Genomic DNA, 16,725 nt, shown 5'->3' on the forward strand with positions numbered 1-16,725 from the left:
GATGACCCTCTGTGCTCTGCCAGTCAGACAGTTCTCAACCCACCTCACTGTCCACTCATCTATACCACACTTCCTTATCTTTGTTATTAGGATATTGTGGGAGACAATCTCAAATGCCTTGCTGAAATCAAGGTAGACGACATTTACCGCTCTCCCCCCCATCCACCCAGCTGGTGACAATGTCATATCAGGCTGTCAGGTTGGTTGATCATGACCTCTCCTTTGTGGACCAATGCTGACTACTCCTGATATCCTCCTTTTCTTCCAGCTTTCTGGAGATGTTATCCAGCACAAGCTGTTCCATCACCTTTCCAGGGACTGAGGTGAGGCGGCCTAGCCTGTAATAACTCAGATCTTCCTTCTTGCCCTTTTTGAAGACCGGAGTGACACTGGCTATCCTCCAGTCCTCTGGCACCTCCCCCATTCTCCAAGACCTCTCAAAAATGATAGAGAGCGGTTCAGCAATCACCTCTGCCAGTTCTCTCAGCACTCATGGATTCATCCCATCAGATCCCATGGCTTTATGAACATTGGTGTGGCCTAGGCACTCACGGACCACCTCTTCCCTGACTAAAGGCAAGCCTTCCATTCCCCAGACCCTCTCACTGGGTCTGCGATTCCTGAGGGAGATCTTTTTCACTGAAGACAGAAGCAAAGAATGCCTTCAGTATCTCCAGTGTCTCAGCATCCCTCATTATCAGAATACCCCCCTCACTTAGTAGGGGACCCACAGTCTCCCTAGTCTTCCTTCTATTCATAACATACTTTATAAATAAATAAATAAATAAATAAATAAATAAATCTTTTTTATTTTTCTTTTTTAATGAGTGTCAACCAATTTATGTAATACTATGTTCTGCTTGCAAGGAACTGTGTGAGAGAGGTGGGCCAATCAGTGCTGGTTCTGGTGTTTATAACTGAATAATACAGACTGTTCATGGAAAAGTTATATGGTAGTAAGGGTGTATATGGATCTAAAAAACAGTATTGTTTGACAAACTGTTTTGATGGTATAAGAAAGTGTAATTGTTGATGGCATATGGAAGTGTACTTGAGGGTGTGTGGAAGTGTAAATGAGGGTACAAATAGTGGAATAGTTTACAGAGGAAAAAAGGGATAAAGAGGAAGTGATTTTATCTGCACTGACATGAGAGCAACTCCCGTCATCTTTCCCCTGCAAGCAGATCAGAGCAGAGTCACAGTGCCCATGTACCATTCTGCTTACCAAATGGAGGAGGTCACAACAGAAGAGGCAGGCCTTCCTCTCTGCTCCATCTGTGGCATACTCTGGAGTTCAAGGCATTGCAAAGCTATGGCACATGTACGTTCTTTCACTGATGACACCTTAATTTGCTCTGGGCTCTCATTTCAATTGCAACTAAATAACTCTGGGGTCATGCCCATTGACAGGAAGCTGGTAAATGTTGTCTCCTTGTAAGGAAGAGCAAGAATGATGACATGGGCAATTATGGACCTGTCAGTCTCACTCCAGTGCCTGGTAAAATTATGGAGGCAATGGTGATGGGAGTTATGGAAAAACAGCTGAAAGACAATTCTGTCATTGGTCGCAGCCAACACAAGTTCCTGAGGGGACGGTCCTGTTTAACTTCAAATCCTTTTCTGACACGGTTATCCATTTAGCTGACCAAGGTAATCCAGTTGAAAATGGATGAAATCCTTGAGGAATTCCGTAGAGCTTTTGATACTATTTCTCACAGCATCCTTCTAGACAGAATGTCCTGCATGCAGCTAGACAGAAACAGAACGTAGTGGGTGAGCAGTTGGCCAACAGGTCAGGCCCAAAAGTTTACAGTCAATGGGATCCATCGGGCTGGTAGATGGTCACTATCAGGTTTCCTTAGGGCTCCATTTTAGGGCCTCTTCTCTTTCATGTTTTTGCAGATGACCTGCATGCAGGACTTGGAGTTGTTCTGAGCAAATTTGCTGATTGGAGGTGCTGTTGCGTCCAGTGAGGGTGGAGAGGACTTGCAGAGAGATGTGGACAAGTCAGAGAAGTGGGTACCAGTTGTTCCTAAGCACCAAGTGCATAAAGCATAACAAGAACAAGTGCCTGATTGTGCACCTGGGTAGGAGCAACCCTGGACATACACACTGACTGGATATGGGACACTAGAGAAGTCTGACTGCAAAGATTGGAGGTCATGGTCAGCATCAAATTGAACATGAGTCAGCAATGTGCCCAGGCAGCCAGGAGAGCCAGTGGTCCCCTGGAGTGCATCAAGCAAGGTACTGCCAGCTGGGTGAGGGAAAGTATCACCCCTCTCCGCTCTACATTGCTACAGTCACATCTGGAGCACTGGGTGCAATTCTGGGCAACACAGAACATAAAGGACATCAAACTATGGGAGGGTGTGCAAAGGTGGGCACAGGAACTGAGAGATCTGAAGTTCAGAGTTCCACTGGGATTGACTGATTGTTCAGACTTGGCCATTCTCACATCCCACAGCCTGCAAGGACACACAGGGCACACATGGGACATGAACCTCACAGCATCCTTGCACCCCATGCAGAGCCTGGGATCTCTTGTCCCTTTGTCTTTCATTTAACATCATACAGACCTCCATCCACTGCTTCAGGAAGGATCTTTAGTCAGCATGAGGTTCTCCCTCAAGTGCCAAGTGGCCTTTCTGCTTCATAAGAAAAAGCAGGGGTTTCTCAGCATCAGAGCCACCATGCCAGTGCCTTTGCCTGCCTGTACTCATGGCTTCCAATTATCTGCTCTAACAAGTCCCTTGGGAAGCTTGCTTGTTAGTGTCCCTCAGTGGGCCCATTCATACTCTAAGAATCTTCACTGTTACTTCTGCCTTTGTCTTGTTGAGCACTTTGTGCAGTCTTCTCTCTGCACTGGAGGTTGACGGACTCGGCATCAAGTGCCGCCTGGGGCCCATTATCACCTGAAGAGCCTCCTGAGCCTTGTGCCTTCCTGTCATCCTCTTCAAATTTTCATAGCGTGTACAGCAAAATGGGGAGATATCTAGAAAGAGATTAAAGTGGCTGAAGCCAGCAGTCGTTTACTGTTTATTTATTTATATTTGAGTTAAAACAAAACATTAAATCAGCACTGTGCAACTGGTATCAATCCTGAATGTTCCCAATGAGTTCTGTTGTGTTACTGTGTGGACAAATTTCCTCCTCAACCTCCCCACCCCATTTCTGCTTACATTGGTCCCATGGGACTTTCATCAATTTTCCTCACATCACTCTTCTCTGCAGCCACCCGCTCAGTGTTAAAACTCCTCTGCACTAACTCCAACTAGCTTTCCGCAGAGAACCAGCGGCACATGGGCCAAGAAAGAATTCCCTTTGTTTTTGGCCAACAAACAGAAGGAAAGGTGTTGCAACTGAATGAACAGTAAAACACAGTGATCAACTGCATGCCATGACCAAGCTGCATCTATGGAAGTTTGTCTTTCACTGGGAAAATTTGTACAAGAAATGAGTTAGACACAGACATGATGCTGTTGACTTTCAGGAGCTGTTGGCCATCAGGACCCAGGGATATCTCAGGGGAGACGAGTGGGAAGGATGAAAATGTCATCCTATTCTGCTGGGCTGGGCTCCTGGGACTCAGGAAGCTCATACAAATGGGCAGTGCTGCAGAGAGACAGCTGTGCCCAGGAGCAGCTCTTGTGCACAGCACAGCCTGCAGGTGACAGAAAGAGAGGAGAGAAAGGGGAGAGAGCTTGCAGGATGTGAACGGTCAGAGCGGGCTGTGAGCTCAGTGCAGGAGCATTGCTCACAGATCACGACACGGTAAGTCTCACTGCAGACCATGTAGATGCTATTCAAAGAGGGTTAACTAAAAGCGGGACTAAATGTGGATAGTTCTGAAGCAGAACTGGCTTCATGCACTGCATGTTTCTTTTCAGGGGAAAAAGACTTCTGTTTTAGCTGAGGGTTTCCATTCTGCAGTATGAAAGCACAGCCCTGAGGGCTGCGTGTCCCAGCACGGCTGCAGTCTGTGCAGACGGGGCTGCAGGCGGGTGCCAAGGGCTGTCCTGCAGAGCAGGGTCCTTGCTGTTCAGGGGGAGATGTGTGAGTGGAAGGAGTCCCCCGGCAGGGCTTCTGCTGCCACAGCTGCTGCCTGTGGCAGGGAGATCTCAGCTCCACTGCACAACTGAATGTTTGTAAGGGTGCTTTGCAAGAGGAGAGCCAAGGCAGGGATTTTCTATTTCCTGGTCTGAGGGAAGGGAGAAAACATTGGTGGCAGAAATCTAAAAGGGGCTGTCACAGTTCTGAGAATTTTTTTTTCAATCAATTGCTTGTTTTTTGAACAGTCACACATGATGTGCTGTCAGTCTCCTCTTTCTCAAAGGATGGAACCAATTGAAACGATCATCATTTTCAGCAGACATGAATAATTCACTTAACCTGGGAACAGGCAGCTTTTTCTAACTGAAGCTGAAAGGCACAGTGACTGGGTTTGGGGTTCTAAGAGCAGTTGGGGTAAAGATATGAGACATGAAACAGATGAAAATATCCAGGAAGACGGGATAATATAATAAAATAAGAGGAAGGTTAGAGCTCCAAATGCTGCTTCTGCTTATGGAATGCTGAACAACATGAAATGAAATGCAAGTAATGGTGCTAAATGTACACTGTTGTAGGAGAATGAAATCATGTCATATTGTAGGAGGAGGAGTATCTCTAAGAATGGTCTGTACTGGTAATTATCTTCTGCACTCTGAACAGGACTCCAAGCCCAGGAACAGCAGATGCCCAACAGCAGCTCCATCAGTGAGTTCCTCCTGCTGCCGTTGGCAGACACGCGGCAGCTGCAGCTCCTGCACTTCTGGCTCTTGCTGGGCATCTACCTGGCTGCCCTCCTGGGCAACGGCCTCATCAGCACAGCCGTAGCCTGCGACCAGCGCCTGCACACCCCCATGTACTTCTTCCTGCTCAACCTGGCCCTCCTCGACCTGGGCTGCATCTCCACCACTCTCCCCAAAGCCATGGCCAACGCCCTCTGGGACACCAGGGCCATCTCCTACGCAGGATGTGCTGCACAGCTCTTTTTCTTTGTTTTGTTCATGTCAGCAGAGTTTTCCCTTCTCACCATCATGTCCTATGACCGCTACGTTGCCATCTGCAAGCCCCTGCACTACGGGACCTTGATGGACAGCAGAGCTTGTGCCACCATGGCAGCAGCTGCCTGGGGCGCTGGATTTCTCTATTCCCTGCTGCACACTGCCAGTACGTTTTCACTGCCTCTCTGCCAAGGCAATGTTGTCAATCAGTTTTTCTGTGAAATCCCCCAGATCCTCAAGCTCTCCTGCTCAGAATCAAATCTCAGGGAAGTTGTGCTTCTCATTTTTAGTGTCAGTTTGGTCTTTGGCTGCTTTGTTTTCATAGTTGTGTCCTATGTGCAGATCTTCCTTGCTGTGCTGAGGATGCCCTCTGATCAGGGACAGCACAAAGCCTTCTCCACGTGCCTCCCTCACCTGGCTGTGGTCTCCCTGTTTGTCAGCACTGGTATTTTTGCTTACCTGAGGCCCATCTCACTCTCTTCTCCATACATGGACCTGATTGTGGCAGTTCTGTACTCAGTGGTGCCTCCAACACTGAACCCTATTATCTACAGCATGAGGAACAGGGAGATCAAGCAGGGTCTCAGAAAGGTGTTGCAGTATGCAATATTCTATCTTCAATATAGGCACAACTTCCTCACATGATTCCCAGTGATTTTTATTTATGTTTTATTCATATTTGATTGTTTGATTGTGTATGATACAGCAATCTGAGCAGAAAAATGTTGCAAATTATTTCACTTCTTTCCTACCTCATTTTTGTTTTCTCATCTCAAGAGCTCCTGTAAACATTGAAGCAGATTCCCTGAAAAGGCTAAGAGATAAATAAAAAGCTTTCACAATAGACTTTTTCTTAGCTCTTCTCTCTTCCTACCTTGCCTGTGTCTGGGGCAGCTACAGCCACAGAAAGCAGCACAACATGCTCTTTTCATTCCTGCTCTCTTTACACTGCCACAGTGCTCTCAAGTCCTCGCATTTGAGCAGGCCTGAAGGTCTTGTGTGTTTAACAACAGCCCTGTTGTCTCTACAGCAGCTCTCTGGGACAGCAGTCAGTAGCCAGCAATATGAACGTCTGTGTCAGCGCTGGTCTCCTTGCTGGTACTGTCATGGACTTATCTAGATCTATGTCCATGACAGAAGCGACAGTAGGGCCATGGGCCCCCTTACCCCAAACAAATAGGAATGGCAAAAGGAACGGTGTAGGGAGATGGGAGCTGGGCTCAAGGAAACAACCAGATCAACGGCAATGACCTAAGGAGGAAAACTTGTTTTACTAACTATGATATGTGTAATACCAATAGGAAAAATTACAAAACCATGACATTCCACCTCTTATTCTGCATCACTATATCTTGCTTAGAAAACATATCTTTATAAAAATTAACAATAATTAAAATGCATTACACACACAGGTCTGTATACATATATGTACACGGAATTACTGACTGCACTCCCCCAACATCAGATTCCCTTGTGGTACATATTGAACATCCCCATCTTTCTGCATCACCCACCAAGTGCACCCAGCTCCCTGAGAAGCATTAATTCTATGATACAGGGTTGTCCCTTTGCCCGGGATTCCTTTCCAGGTTTTGTTTTTGCAAATTTAGTAAAAACCTAATTAGTAGGCTGATGACATCATAGCCGAGCAGTACTAACACATTAAAAGTGCTATTAAAAGGTCTATTCCTGTAGATTCTAGCATTGATTACATCAAATCCTGATTAATTCACATTCTATCTATTACTAACATAGAAAAGAAAACAACAACAAACAAAACAAAACAAAACAAAACAAAAAAACACACATATCATAGTATCGTGCGAGTTGGAAGGGACCTTAGAGATCATCGAGTCCAACTCCCAGGTTTCGAGCCCCCTGTGTAGCAAAGTGGCACTTCTACCCCTTGCACCACAGGGGGGATTCGAACCCGGGCCCTCCAGTGCCGCAGGCAGCAGCTTATACCACTGCGCCACTGGGGGCGCACATCCTAGATAATGCTAAAATTTGCCTAAAATTCTAATTCTTGTGACTGCCCTGGTAACACTGAAAATCACACAATATGTCAAATCATTACTAATATTATCTATAACACAACAAGTTACAAAGCAATACCACTCTGTAAGAGGCACACAATTCCAGTTACTATAAAGGCTGGATGCTATTTTCTGCCTTGAGATGAGGCCGAACATATCATGCTGGAACCCACATACGGCCAGTCCCTGTGGAAATACAAGCATATCCACAACTTCCAAGTTATCAGTGGTAAAGGACCTTCCCAAGTCCTGTGGCCATATTCCAAGCATTAACCCTTGGCCACTCCTTGAGCATTGGGGAGGCCCCACAATGATGATCCATGATCTGTATCTGTATGGTCACGATTCAAAAGATTCAGTACAAGCAAAGCCTTACATAAACTTTCTTGAGGTGTGTCTCCCGTTTTTTTTTGTTTGTTTGTTTGTTTGTTTGTTTGTTTGTTTGTTTTTGGTTTTTTTGTTTTTTTGTTTTCTAAGAATTGATTTCAATGTTTGATGAGTGTGCTCAGTGATAGCATGTCCCATGGGAGAATGAGCAATGCCTGTAACATGTTTAAGCCCTCATTCTTGGAGGAAACTTTGAGTGGCTGGTCCATCCTTGATATGCTCCGACCGAGCAGCTCCCTGAAGGTTGCATATCACCAGGCAAGCGAGCTGAGACACAGCTTGCCACTGTCCCACCAATATTGCGTCTTTAGTAACCAGACCAACGCAAAGATGGAGGATCGCTATGTGGAGCGGGGAAGCAGCATAGACAGGGGCTGTGAAGACATCGGTGGAGCACTCGGAAAGACCAATGCCTCCTTCATATGCAGTTCCAAGTCCTGCAGCTTCTCAAGGTTTTACTATCTTCCTCTAACACTTTCCCATTCCCACCATCGTCCAAGTTGCTTTTGCTCTCACTAGCTTCTTGCTGTTCTACGTTATACTTTTTTAAACTATTTATAACCTCCTGCCATGGCTTCATCAGTTTCTTTGCTGTCTTATCATCATCAACTACTAAGTTCCATAAAGAGTCCCAGAAATTCCTCCATTCATCTACCTTAATATACGATTTGTCATTGTTAAATCACCCTTTGCAGCCCCAAAGGCTATAAGCCCTGGTACATGCTTAAGCCTTTTAATTCCCCTCTTTTCTAAAAAGTGTTGTAAAAGACTTAGGGCTACCTCTCTTTCCATGGTGCACTGCAGCTCCGCGTCCCACCACCTGCAGTACCCAAATTGGAGATCCTCTGGACGCATCCTCCACTTGTCCTCCGGACCATGCAGACCCCTCTCAGTCAGTCTAGGCGCCTCTGCCCCCTGACGTATCTGCTCTTTGTCTGATTCACACTTTGTGAACATGCTGACCTTCAATCCTGGGTCCCTATTTGGGCAACACTTGCTGTGGAGTTCCCAGAGTTTGGTCCCAAAATCTAGTCAGTTCACTATACCAGACAGGCGGGAAGTGATGACATGACTCAATATGAGCACATCAGAACCTCCAACTTTATTGCCCGAAAAGACATACTTTTACAGCAGACAGACGAGGGTGTTCAAAAATCACACACATTAATTGGAGAAAAGCTGCTGCAATAACAACCCTAAAACCCCTCTTCAAAGCCACGAGCCATTCATTCTTTTCCTAGAGGTGTCCTTGGTTCTCACTCTGTTTATCTGCTCAGTCAAGTCCTTATCTTGAACCATAGCTGCTGCTCTATAAAATTCTTCTTGGATTAACACAGCCCCAGAGCCCTTGCATGGAAGGCCTTTCTGAGAAGAGATTCATTCAGAAAAGAGCAATCCATCACTCAGGTGCCAAGAAAGCACAAAACTGTAGGCTGAACCATGAAGAAGCTGTGTCACCAAAGCGTATTTCTGCTTCCCTGTGACAAACACTTGAGCAATGAGGACTGATCTCCTGCAAACACTTGTGTGCTGAAGCAGGCTCCTTCAAATACACAGGTTTGGTTGCAGAAGGAATTCAGCTAATCTGGAGTTTCTTTTCTCCTGCCTGCTGTGTGGTACATGTTAGAACTTGCACACCAGGTCTTCCTGGCAAACCAGAATTGCGTTTGTTGATGTCCATTTCTCCATGTCTGCTCGGAAGCAATCATGGGTTTGGATGTGCTTAGATAGCATCACTCGTATGGTAAGCACTGCTCAGCCTGCTGTCATATGGTAAGCACTGCTCAGCCTGCTGTCATATGGGGAACTGTATTGCAAATGGGACCATGCGAAAAACAAATCTCTTCAAAGAGGTGAATCTGTAACTTTAGGGTGATGTGTTTTACACTACAGACCTTTGAAAGACTGCTCTGGTGAATCAGAGGGGGTTGTGAACTGCTGCATGTGAGAGCTGACAAAGCTATCGTGTTGGCCACAGCTACGCAGGAGAGAGAACAACAGGTTCTGCTTGCTATGAGAAGACACAGCCCCTGCCTCCTCCTCAGTATCTGTGCAGCAGGGTCTAAGGCTGCTCCCCACACCAGGTAAGATGCTAAGGTGCTTACAGCTTATTTCTGGCTGTCCCTAACTGCTCCTCAACGCGAGCAACACGGAAGGACCTGCCTTTCATACTGAAGCCCACAGGACTGCCCACAAGCCTCAAGTCAAACCCGTGCTAAAGTAGCTGTTACATCAAGTGCCACCACAGCTGGGGACTGTGTCAGTGATGAAGTCACCCCCGATCTCTGCATCTCATCCTGATACACTCTGTTGCCAGCAAATGCAGCTTTTTTAGGAATTGACTCATCCCACATCAAATGGAAGCTGGTTAACTCCTTCCTATCTCTGCTTTTATAGCTCATTTTCCCTCTGACTGAACAAAAGCCATTGTCGTGGGTTAACCTAAAATCTACCTGCACCCATGACAGGGGAATAGACGGCCTGCAGGGCCGCAATCCCAAAAGGAAAAGGGAAAAAGGGAAATGGAAAATAAATACAGCAGCAACGATCTAAGGAGGCACACTTATTTACTAAATACTATGTCGGAATACAGGATAACACAGAATAATACAGTATAATTGGAATTAAGGCTAACGAAACAAGTAAAATAAGAGAGAATGAGTCCCGAAACCAAGAGGCCTACTGTAACTCTAGGCAAAACAGCTGGAACGCTTCCACACACTCCCCCATGGCTGGAAGGATCCAAGAGAGCGAGTCCAGCACTGAAGTGAGATTATATAGAGTCCGTGTCATATGACTGACAGTGATGTTCTCTGGGACATGCAGTCTTCTTTCTGTGCACAGCACATTCGTCAAAATTATACATGCTTTATCGTGATGTTATGATGTGGAATACTGATAGCAAAAAATTACAACATTGCAAAACCATGATGATGGCAATGAAGCTCGCTGACTGGGTGGCATTGCCAGGGACTCAGGTGTGGACAGAGGTATTGGCACATGCCAAGATCGGACCTACACCCTCTGGAAGCAAATGTTGTTAGCAGTAAAAGAAAGATACCCCTTCAAAGATGACTTGATGCCTGAGAAAAAGAAATGGACTGATATGGAGAAAGGTATCCAATATTTGAGAGAAAATGCTTTGGTGGAAATGCTACACAGCCCCCACTTCATTCATAATGACCCAGACCAATTACATGATCCTGAGACAATCCATGTTACGCAAAATATGTGGCGTGCATTTACAAGGGCTGAACCAGAAAAGCATGCCAGTGCACTTGCAATAATATATGGCAAAGAGGCAAGGAGACCCCATTTGAATGAACTGGTTGGTAGACTTCATGATCTTGAGTTATTTGTAAGCTCTATAGAAGTTGAAGTTTATATTTCAGCCATTGTCAAGGTAACTGAAAGGTTAAACAAAATGGAGGATACACAAAAGGATATTATAGATAGATTGACTACCGTGCCTGTTGTTGATGGATCCATGGTGGTACCAGATGATGGGGACCAGGATTCCCACGAGTGCCTATTGGGAGAGCTAAACAACGTGATTTCCTCCCAACCTGTATCATCAGATATCTCAGTCATAAAAAGGGGACAGCCTCATGTCCGAGCAAATGACAACAGTAAGGCCGTACATTGTGCCTTGTGGCTTTTCCTGCATGATCATGGGGAGGATATGAAGAAGTGGCATAAATCACCCACTTCTGCAGTCCAGGCACAAGTGAAAGAATTACAAGGCAGATCCACCACCAAGGTGAACTCTTCCAAAAAATGGAAGGCTCCAGTTGCTGCAAGCAACCAAAGTAACCAATAGAGGGGCCCTGCCCCCAGCCAGGTGGGGGGAAAGGGACAATAGAGTATACTGGACTGTGTGGATTAGGTGGCCTGGCACATCCCAAACACAGAAATATAGGGCCCTGGTGGACACTGGTGCACAGTGCACCCTAATGCCCTCAAGTCACCAAGGGACACAATCAATCCATATCTATGGAGTGACTGGGGGCTCCCAAGAGTTGACTATACTGGAGGCCAAAATAAGCCTCACTGGTAAAGACTGTCAAAAACACCCTATTGTGACTGGTCCAGAGGCTCCATGTATATTGGGTATCGATTACCTCAGGATGGGATATTTCAAGGATCCCAAGGGGTATCGATGGGCCTTTGGGATAGTTGCTGTTAAGACAAACGGTGTTAAGCAGCTGTCAGTTTTACCTGATCTGTCAGATGATCCTTCTGCTGTGGGGTTGCTCCAGGTAAAAGACCAAGAGGTACCAATTGCCACCAAAGTGGTGCACATACGGCAGTACTGTACCAATAGGGACTCCTTGCTTCCCATTCACAAGTTAATTCGTCAACTAGAAAATCAGGCAGTGATTAGCAAAACTCACTCGCCTTTTAACAGTCCCATATGGCCAGTGCGTAAAGCCAGTGGAGAATGGAGGCTGACGGTGGATTACCGCGGTCTGAATGAAGTCACACCACCATTGAGTGCTGCTGTACCAGACATGCTAGAACTCCAGTATGAACTGAAGTCAAAAGAAGCCAAGTGGTATGCCACCACTGACACTGCTAATGCCTTCTTTTCCGTCCCATTGGCTGCAGAATGTAGGGCACAGTTTGCTTTTACCTGGAGAGGTGCTCAGTACACCTGGAACCGTCTACCCCAGGGGTGGAAACACAGCCCAACCATTTGCCATGGGTTGATCCAAGCTGTTTTGGAGCAGGGTAATGCTCCCGAGCACTTGCAGTATACTCATGATATTGTTGTGTGGGGTGATACAGCAGCGGAAGTTTTCAAGAAAGGAAAGCAAATAATCCAAATTCGTTTGCAAGCTGGTTTTGCTATTAAGCGCAGCAAAGTGAAGGGGCCTGCCCAGGAAATTCAATTCTTAGGTATAAAATGGCAAGATGGGCGTCGTCACATCCCAGCAGATGTGATTGACAAAATCATTGCTATGTCTCCGCCCACCAACAAGACAGAGACCCAATCTTTCTTGGGAGTAGTGGGTTTTTGGAGAATGCATGTCCCAAACTACAGCCACATTGTGAGCCCCTTCTATCAGGTGACACTAAAAAAGAATAATTTCTCATGGGGTCCTGAACAGCAGCAAGCTTTCGAGCAGATAAAGCAAGAGATAGCCCGTGCCGTGGCCTTGGGGCCAGTACGGACGGGACAGGATGTAAAGAACATCCTCGACACTGCTGCTGGAGAGAAATGTCCCACTTGGAGTTTGTGTCAGAGAGCCTCAGGAGAGACCCGAGGCCGACCCCTGGGATTTTGGAGTCGAGCGTATAAGGGGTCTGAAGAGCGCTACACTCCAACTGAGAAGGAGATCTTAGCCGTGTATGAGGGTGTTCGGGCTGCTTCTGAAGTAGTTGGTACAGAAGTACAGCTCCTTCTAGCACCTCGCTTGCCAGTAATAAATTGGATCTATAAAGGACAGGTTCCCTCCACAAATCATTCTACTGATGCCACTTGGAGTAAGTGGATTTCACTAATCACACAACCAGCTCGGATGGGGAAACTCAGCCGTCCTGGAATCCTAGAGGTGATCATGGACTGACCTGAGGGTAAAAAGTTTGTGACATCACCTGCAGAGGAGGTGTCACGTGCTAAAGAGGCCCCACCATACAACGAGCTACCAGAAAATGAAAAGAAATTTGCCCTATTCACAGACAGATTGTGTCATATTGTAGGGAAACGTTGCAGATGGAAAGCTGCTGTATGGAGTCCCACATGACAAGTTGCAGAGGCCACTGAAGGCAAAGGAGAGTCAAGCCAATTTGCAGAGGTAAAGGCTGTTCAGCTAGCTCTAGATGTGGCTGAACGGGAGAGGTGGCCAATGCTTCATCTTTATACTGACCCATGGGTGGTGGCAAATGCCTTATGGGGCTGGTTACAGCAGTGGGAACAAAACAACTGGTAATGAAGGGGAAAACCTATTTGGGCTGCTGAACTGTGGAAATATATTGCTGCCCGAATAAGGAATATTGTTGTAAAGGTGTGCCATGTAGATGCTCACGTGCCTAAGAGTAAGGCTACTGAAGAACAACAAAATAACCATCAGGTTGATCGAGCTGCCAGAACTGAGGTGGCTCAAACAGACTTGGACTAGCAGAACAAGGGTGGATTATTCCAAGCTCGGTGGGCCCATGAGACTTCAGGACATCAAGGAAGAGACTCAACATATAAGTGGGCAAGAGACCAAGGGTGGACTTAGCTATGGATGCTATTGCTCAGGTTATTCAAGCTTGTGAAACATGGGCCATAATTAAACAAGCCAAGAGAATGAAATTTCTCTGGGATGAAGGGCGATGGCAAAAGTATAAATATGGGGAGGCGTGGCAGGTTGATGATTTCCCCTTGCCACGATTTCGCAGTGGTAAGCTTTATGTTCTTACCATGGTGGTGACAACCACTGGGTTGCTTGAAAGATAAGCAGTACCCCATGCTACCACTCAAAACACCATATTGGGTCTTGAGAAACAAGTCCTGTGGCAACATGGCACCCCAAAAAGAACTGAGTCTGAAAATGGGACACCTTTCAAAAATTACCTTAGAAATACTTGGGTCAAAGGCATTGAGTGGATTTATCATATCCCCTACCGTGCACCAGCTTCTGGTAAAAGTGAATGATACAATGGGTTGTTGAATACTATGTTGAAAGCAATGGGTGGCGGAACATTTATACACTGGGAGAAGCATCTGGCAGAAGCCACTTGGTTGGTCAATACTAGAGGATCTGTCAATCGTGATGGTCCTAGCCAATCTAGCTCCCTACACACTATAGAAGGAGATAAGGTTCATGCTGTACATGTAAAGAACGTGTTGGGAAAAGCTGTTTGGGTCCTTCCAGCCTCTGGAAATGGCAAACCTGTCCGTGGAACTGTTCTTGCCCAGGGACCAGGGTACACTTGGTAGGTAATGCAGAAAGATGGGCATGTTCAATGTGTACCACAAGGGAATCTGATGTTGGGGGAGTGCAGTCAGTAATTCCATGTATATAGATATATACAGGCCTATGTGTGAAATGCACTTTAAATATTGTTTATTTGTATATAGATATGTTTTCTAAGCATGATGTAATGATGTAGAATCAGGGTGTGGAATGTCATGGTTTTGTAGTTTTTCTATTCGTATTCCACATATTATGGTTAGTAAAACAAGTTTTCCTCCTTAGGTCATTGCCACTGTTCTGTTGGTTTCCTTGAGCCTAGCTCCCATCTGCCCACCCTGTTCCCTTTTAATTTGTTGGGGCCCAAGGGGGCCACAAGCCTACTGCCCCATCTGTCATGGACATAGATTGATCTAGATAACCCCAAGACAGTGCCAGCAAGGAGACCAGTCCTGGCACAGCCATTCATTTTACCGACTACTGACTGCTGTCCCAGAGTGCTGCTGTAGAGAAAACAGGACTTTAGTGATACACGCAAGACCTCTCAGGCCTGCACATATGTGAGGACTTGAGAGCAGTGTGGCACTATAAAGGGAGCAGGATTGAAAGGATTACACTGTGCAGCTGTCTGTGGCTAAGGCTGTACCTGAACCAGACACATACAAGGTAGGAAGAGAGAAGAGCGAAGGGAAAGTCAACTTTGAAAGCTTTTTATTTATCTCTTAACCTGTTCAGGGAATCCAATTCATTGTTTACACGAGATCTTGGAGTGAGAAAACAGAAAGAAGGCAGGATAGAAGTGAAATAATTTGCAACATTTTTCTGCAGATTGCTGTATCATCTGCAATCAAACAATCACAGGCGCATAAAACACAAAGAACCACAACAGAGAACTGTGTAAGGAAGATTAGCACTTTATGGAAGCTGGAATATTGTGCATTGCAACACCTTCCTGAGAGCGTGCTTGATCTCCCTGTTCCTCATACTGTAGATAACAGGGTTCAATGTTGGAGGAACCACCGAGTACAGAAGTGCCACCATCAGGTCCATGGACGGAAAAGAGATGGAGGGAGGCTTCAGGTAGGCATAAAAGACAGTGCTGAGAAAGAAAGAGACCACAGCGAGGTGAGGGAGGCACGTGGAGAAGGCTTTGTGCCGTCCCTGCTCAGAGGGCATCCTCAGCACGGTCTTGAAGATCTGCACATAGGACACAACTATGAAAACAAAGCACCCAAAGACTAAACTGGAACCAAAAAAGAGAAGCACAACTTCCCTGAGATAAGAGGCTGAGCAGGAGAGCTTGAGAATCTGGGGGACCTCACAGAAAAACTGGTTGACAACATTGCCTTGGCAGAGAGGCAGTGAAAACGTACTGGCAGTGTGCAGCAGGGAAATGAGAACCCCAGTGCCCCAGGCAGCTGCTGCCATGGTGGCACAAGCTCTGCTGTCCATCAAGGTCCCGTAGTGCAGGGGCTTGCAGATGGCAACGTAGCGGTCATAGGACATGATGGTGAGAAATGAAAACTCTGCTGAGAGGAAGAAGAACAAGAAAAAGAGCTGTGCAGCACATCCTGCATAGGAGATGGCCCTGGTGTCCCAGAGGGCGTTGGCCATGGCTTTGGGGAGAGTGGTGGAGATGCAGCCCAGGTCGAGGAGGGCCAGGTTGAGGAGGAAGAAGTACATGGGGGTGTGCAGGCGCTGATCGCAGGCTACGGCTGTGCTGATGAGGCCGTTTCCCAGGAGGGCAGCCAGGTAGATGCCCAGCAAGAGCCAGAAGTGCAGGAGCTGCAGCTGCCGCGTGTCTGCCAACGGCAGGAGGAGGAACTCGCTGATGGAGCTGCTGTTGGGCATCTGCTGATCCTGGGCTTGGAGTCCTGTTCAGAGTGCAGAAGATAATGACAAGTCCACACCATTCTTAGAGACACTCCTCTTGCTACACTATGAATGACAGAAAAATGAAAAATATTCATTTAACTCCAGAGCTTGAATTTATTTTCATGATCTTCACCATCACTTAAGGAGTGGAAGATTATGGAGCTCTTAATTCCTTCTCTTTTCCTAATCATATATCAGCCTCCTGGATATTTATGTGATAGTTCACGAAACAAGCATTTGACTGTAGAAGAATGTGGGAGCCTCAGAGCTGTGTTTATGTTTGAATGCCCCTTTTAGATTTCTCCCTCCAATCCTCTTTCCTTCCCTCAGACCAGGAAATAGAAAATCCCTGCCTTGGCTCTCCTCTTGCAAAGCACCCTTACAAACATTCAGTTGTGCAGTGGAGCTGTGATCTCTCTGCCACAGGCAGCAGCTGTGGCAGCAGAAGCCCTGCCGGGGGACTCCTTCCACTCACAC

The 16,725-nt window shown here is 46.4% G+C and overlaps 2 protein-coding genes across 2 annotated transcripts; one reads left to right on the plus strand and one right to left on the minus strand.

The window, feature by feature from the left end:
- Nucleotides 1-4,736: 4,736 nt before the first annotated feature.
- Nucleotides 4,737-5,693, plus strand: LOC140265356 (olfactory receptor 14A16-like). The gene has a single exon (XM_072361270.1). It carries the CDS (start codon nt 4,737-4,739, stop codon nt 5,691-5,693), a length of 957 nt encoding a protein of 318 aa, XP_072217371.1.
- Nucleotides 5,694-6,170: 477 nt separating this feature from the next.
- Nucleotides 6,171-16,224, minus strand: LOC140265357 (olfactory receptor 14J1-like). The gene is made up of 2 exons (XM_072361271.1): nt 15,322-16,224; nt 6,171-6,299 (listed from the first exon to the last, which is right to left on the minus strand). Exons 1-2 carry the CDS (start codon nt 16,222-16,224, stop codon nt 6,171-6,173), a joined length of 1,032 nt encoding a protein of 343 aa, XP_072217372.1.
- Between the last annotated feature and the right edge of the window lie 501 nt (nt 16,225-16,725).

Source organism: Excalfactoria chinensis, unplaced genomic scaffold (assembly GCF_039878825.1).
Source record: "Excalfactoria chinensis isolate bCotChi1 unplaced genomic scaffold, bCotChi1.hap2 Scaffold_85, whole genome shotgun sequence".
NCBI classification, from domain to species: domain Eukaryota; kingdom Metazoa; phylum Chordata; class Aves; order Galliformes; family Phasianidae; genus Excalfactoria; species Excalfactoria chinensis.

Coding starts and splice junctions, on each gene's coding strand:
- LOC140265356 (XM_072361270.1), top strand. CDS start 4,737: ATGCCCAACAGCAGCTCCATCAGTGAGTTCCTCCTGCTGCCGTTGGCA.
- LOC140265357 (XM_072361271.1), bottom strand. CDS start 16,224: ATGCCCAACAGCAGCTCCATCAGCGAGTTCCTCCTCCTGCCGTTGGCA. Junction 6,300..15,321: donor TCAAGCACGCTCTCAGGAAG/GTGTTGCAATGC, acceptor TTTCCTCCTTAG/GTCATTGCCGTTGATCTGGT.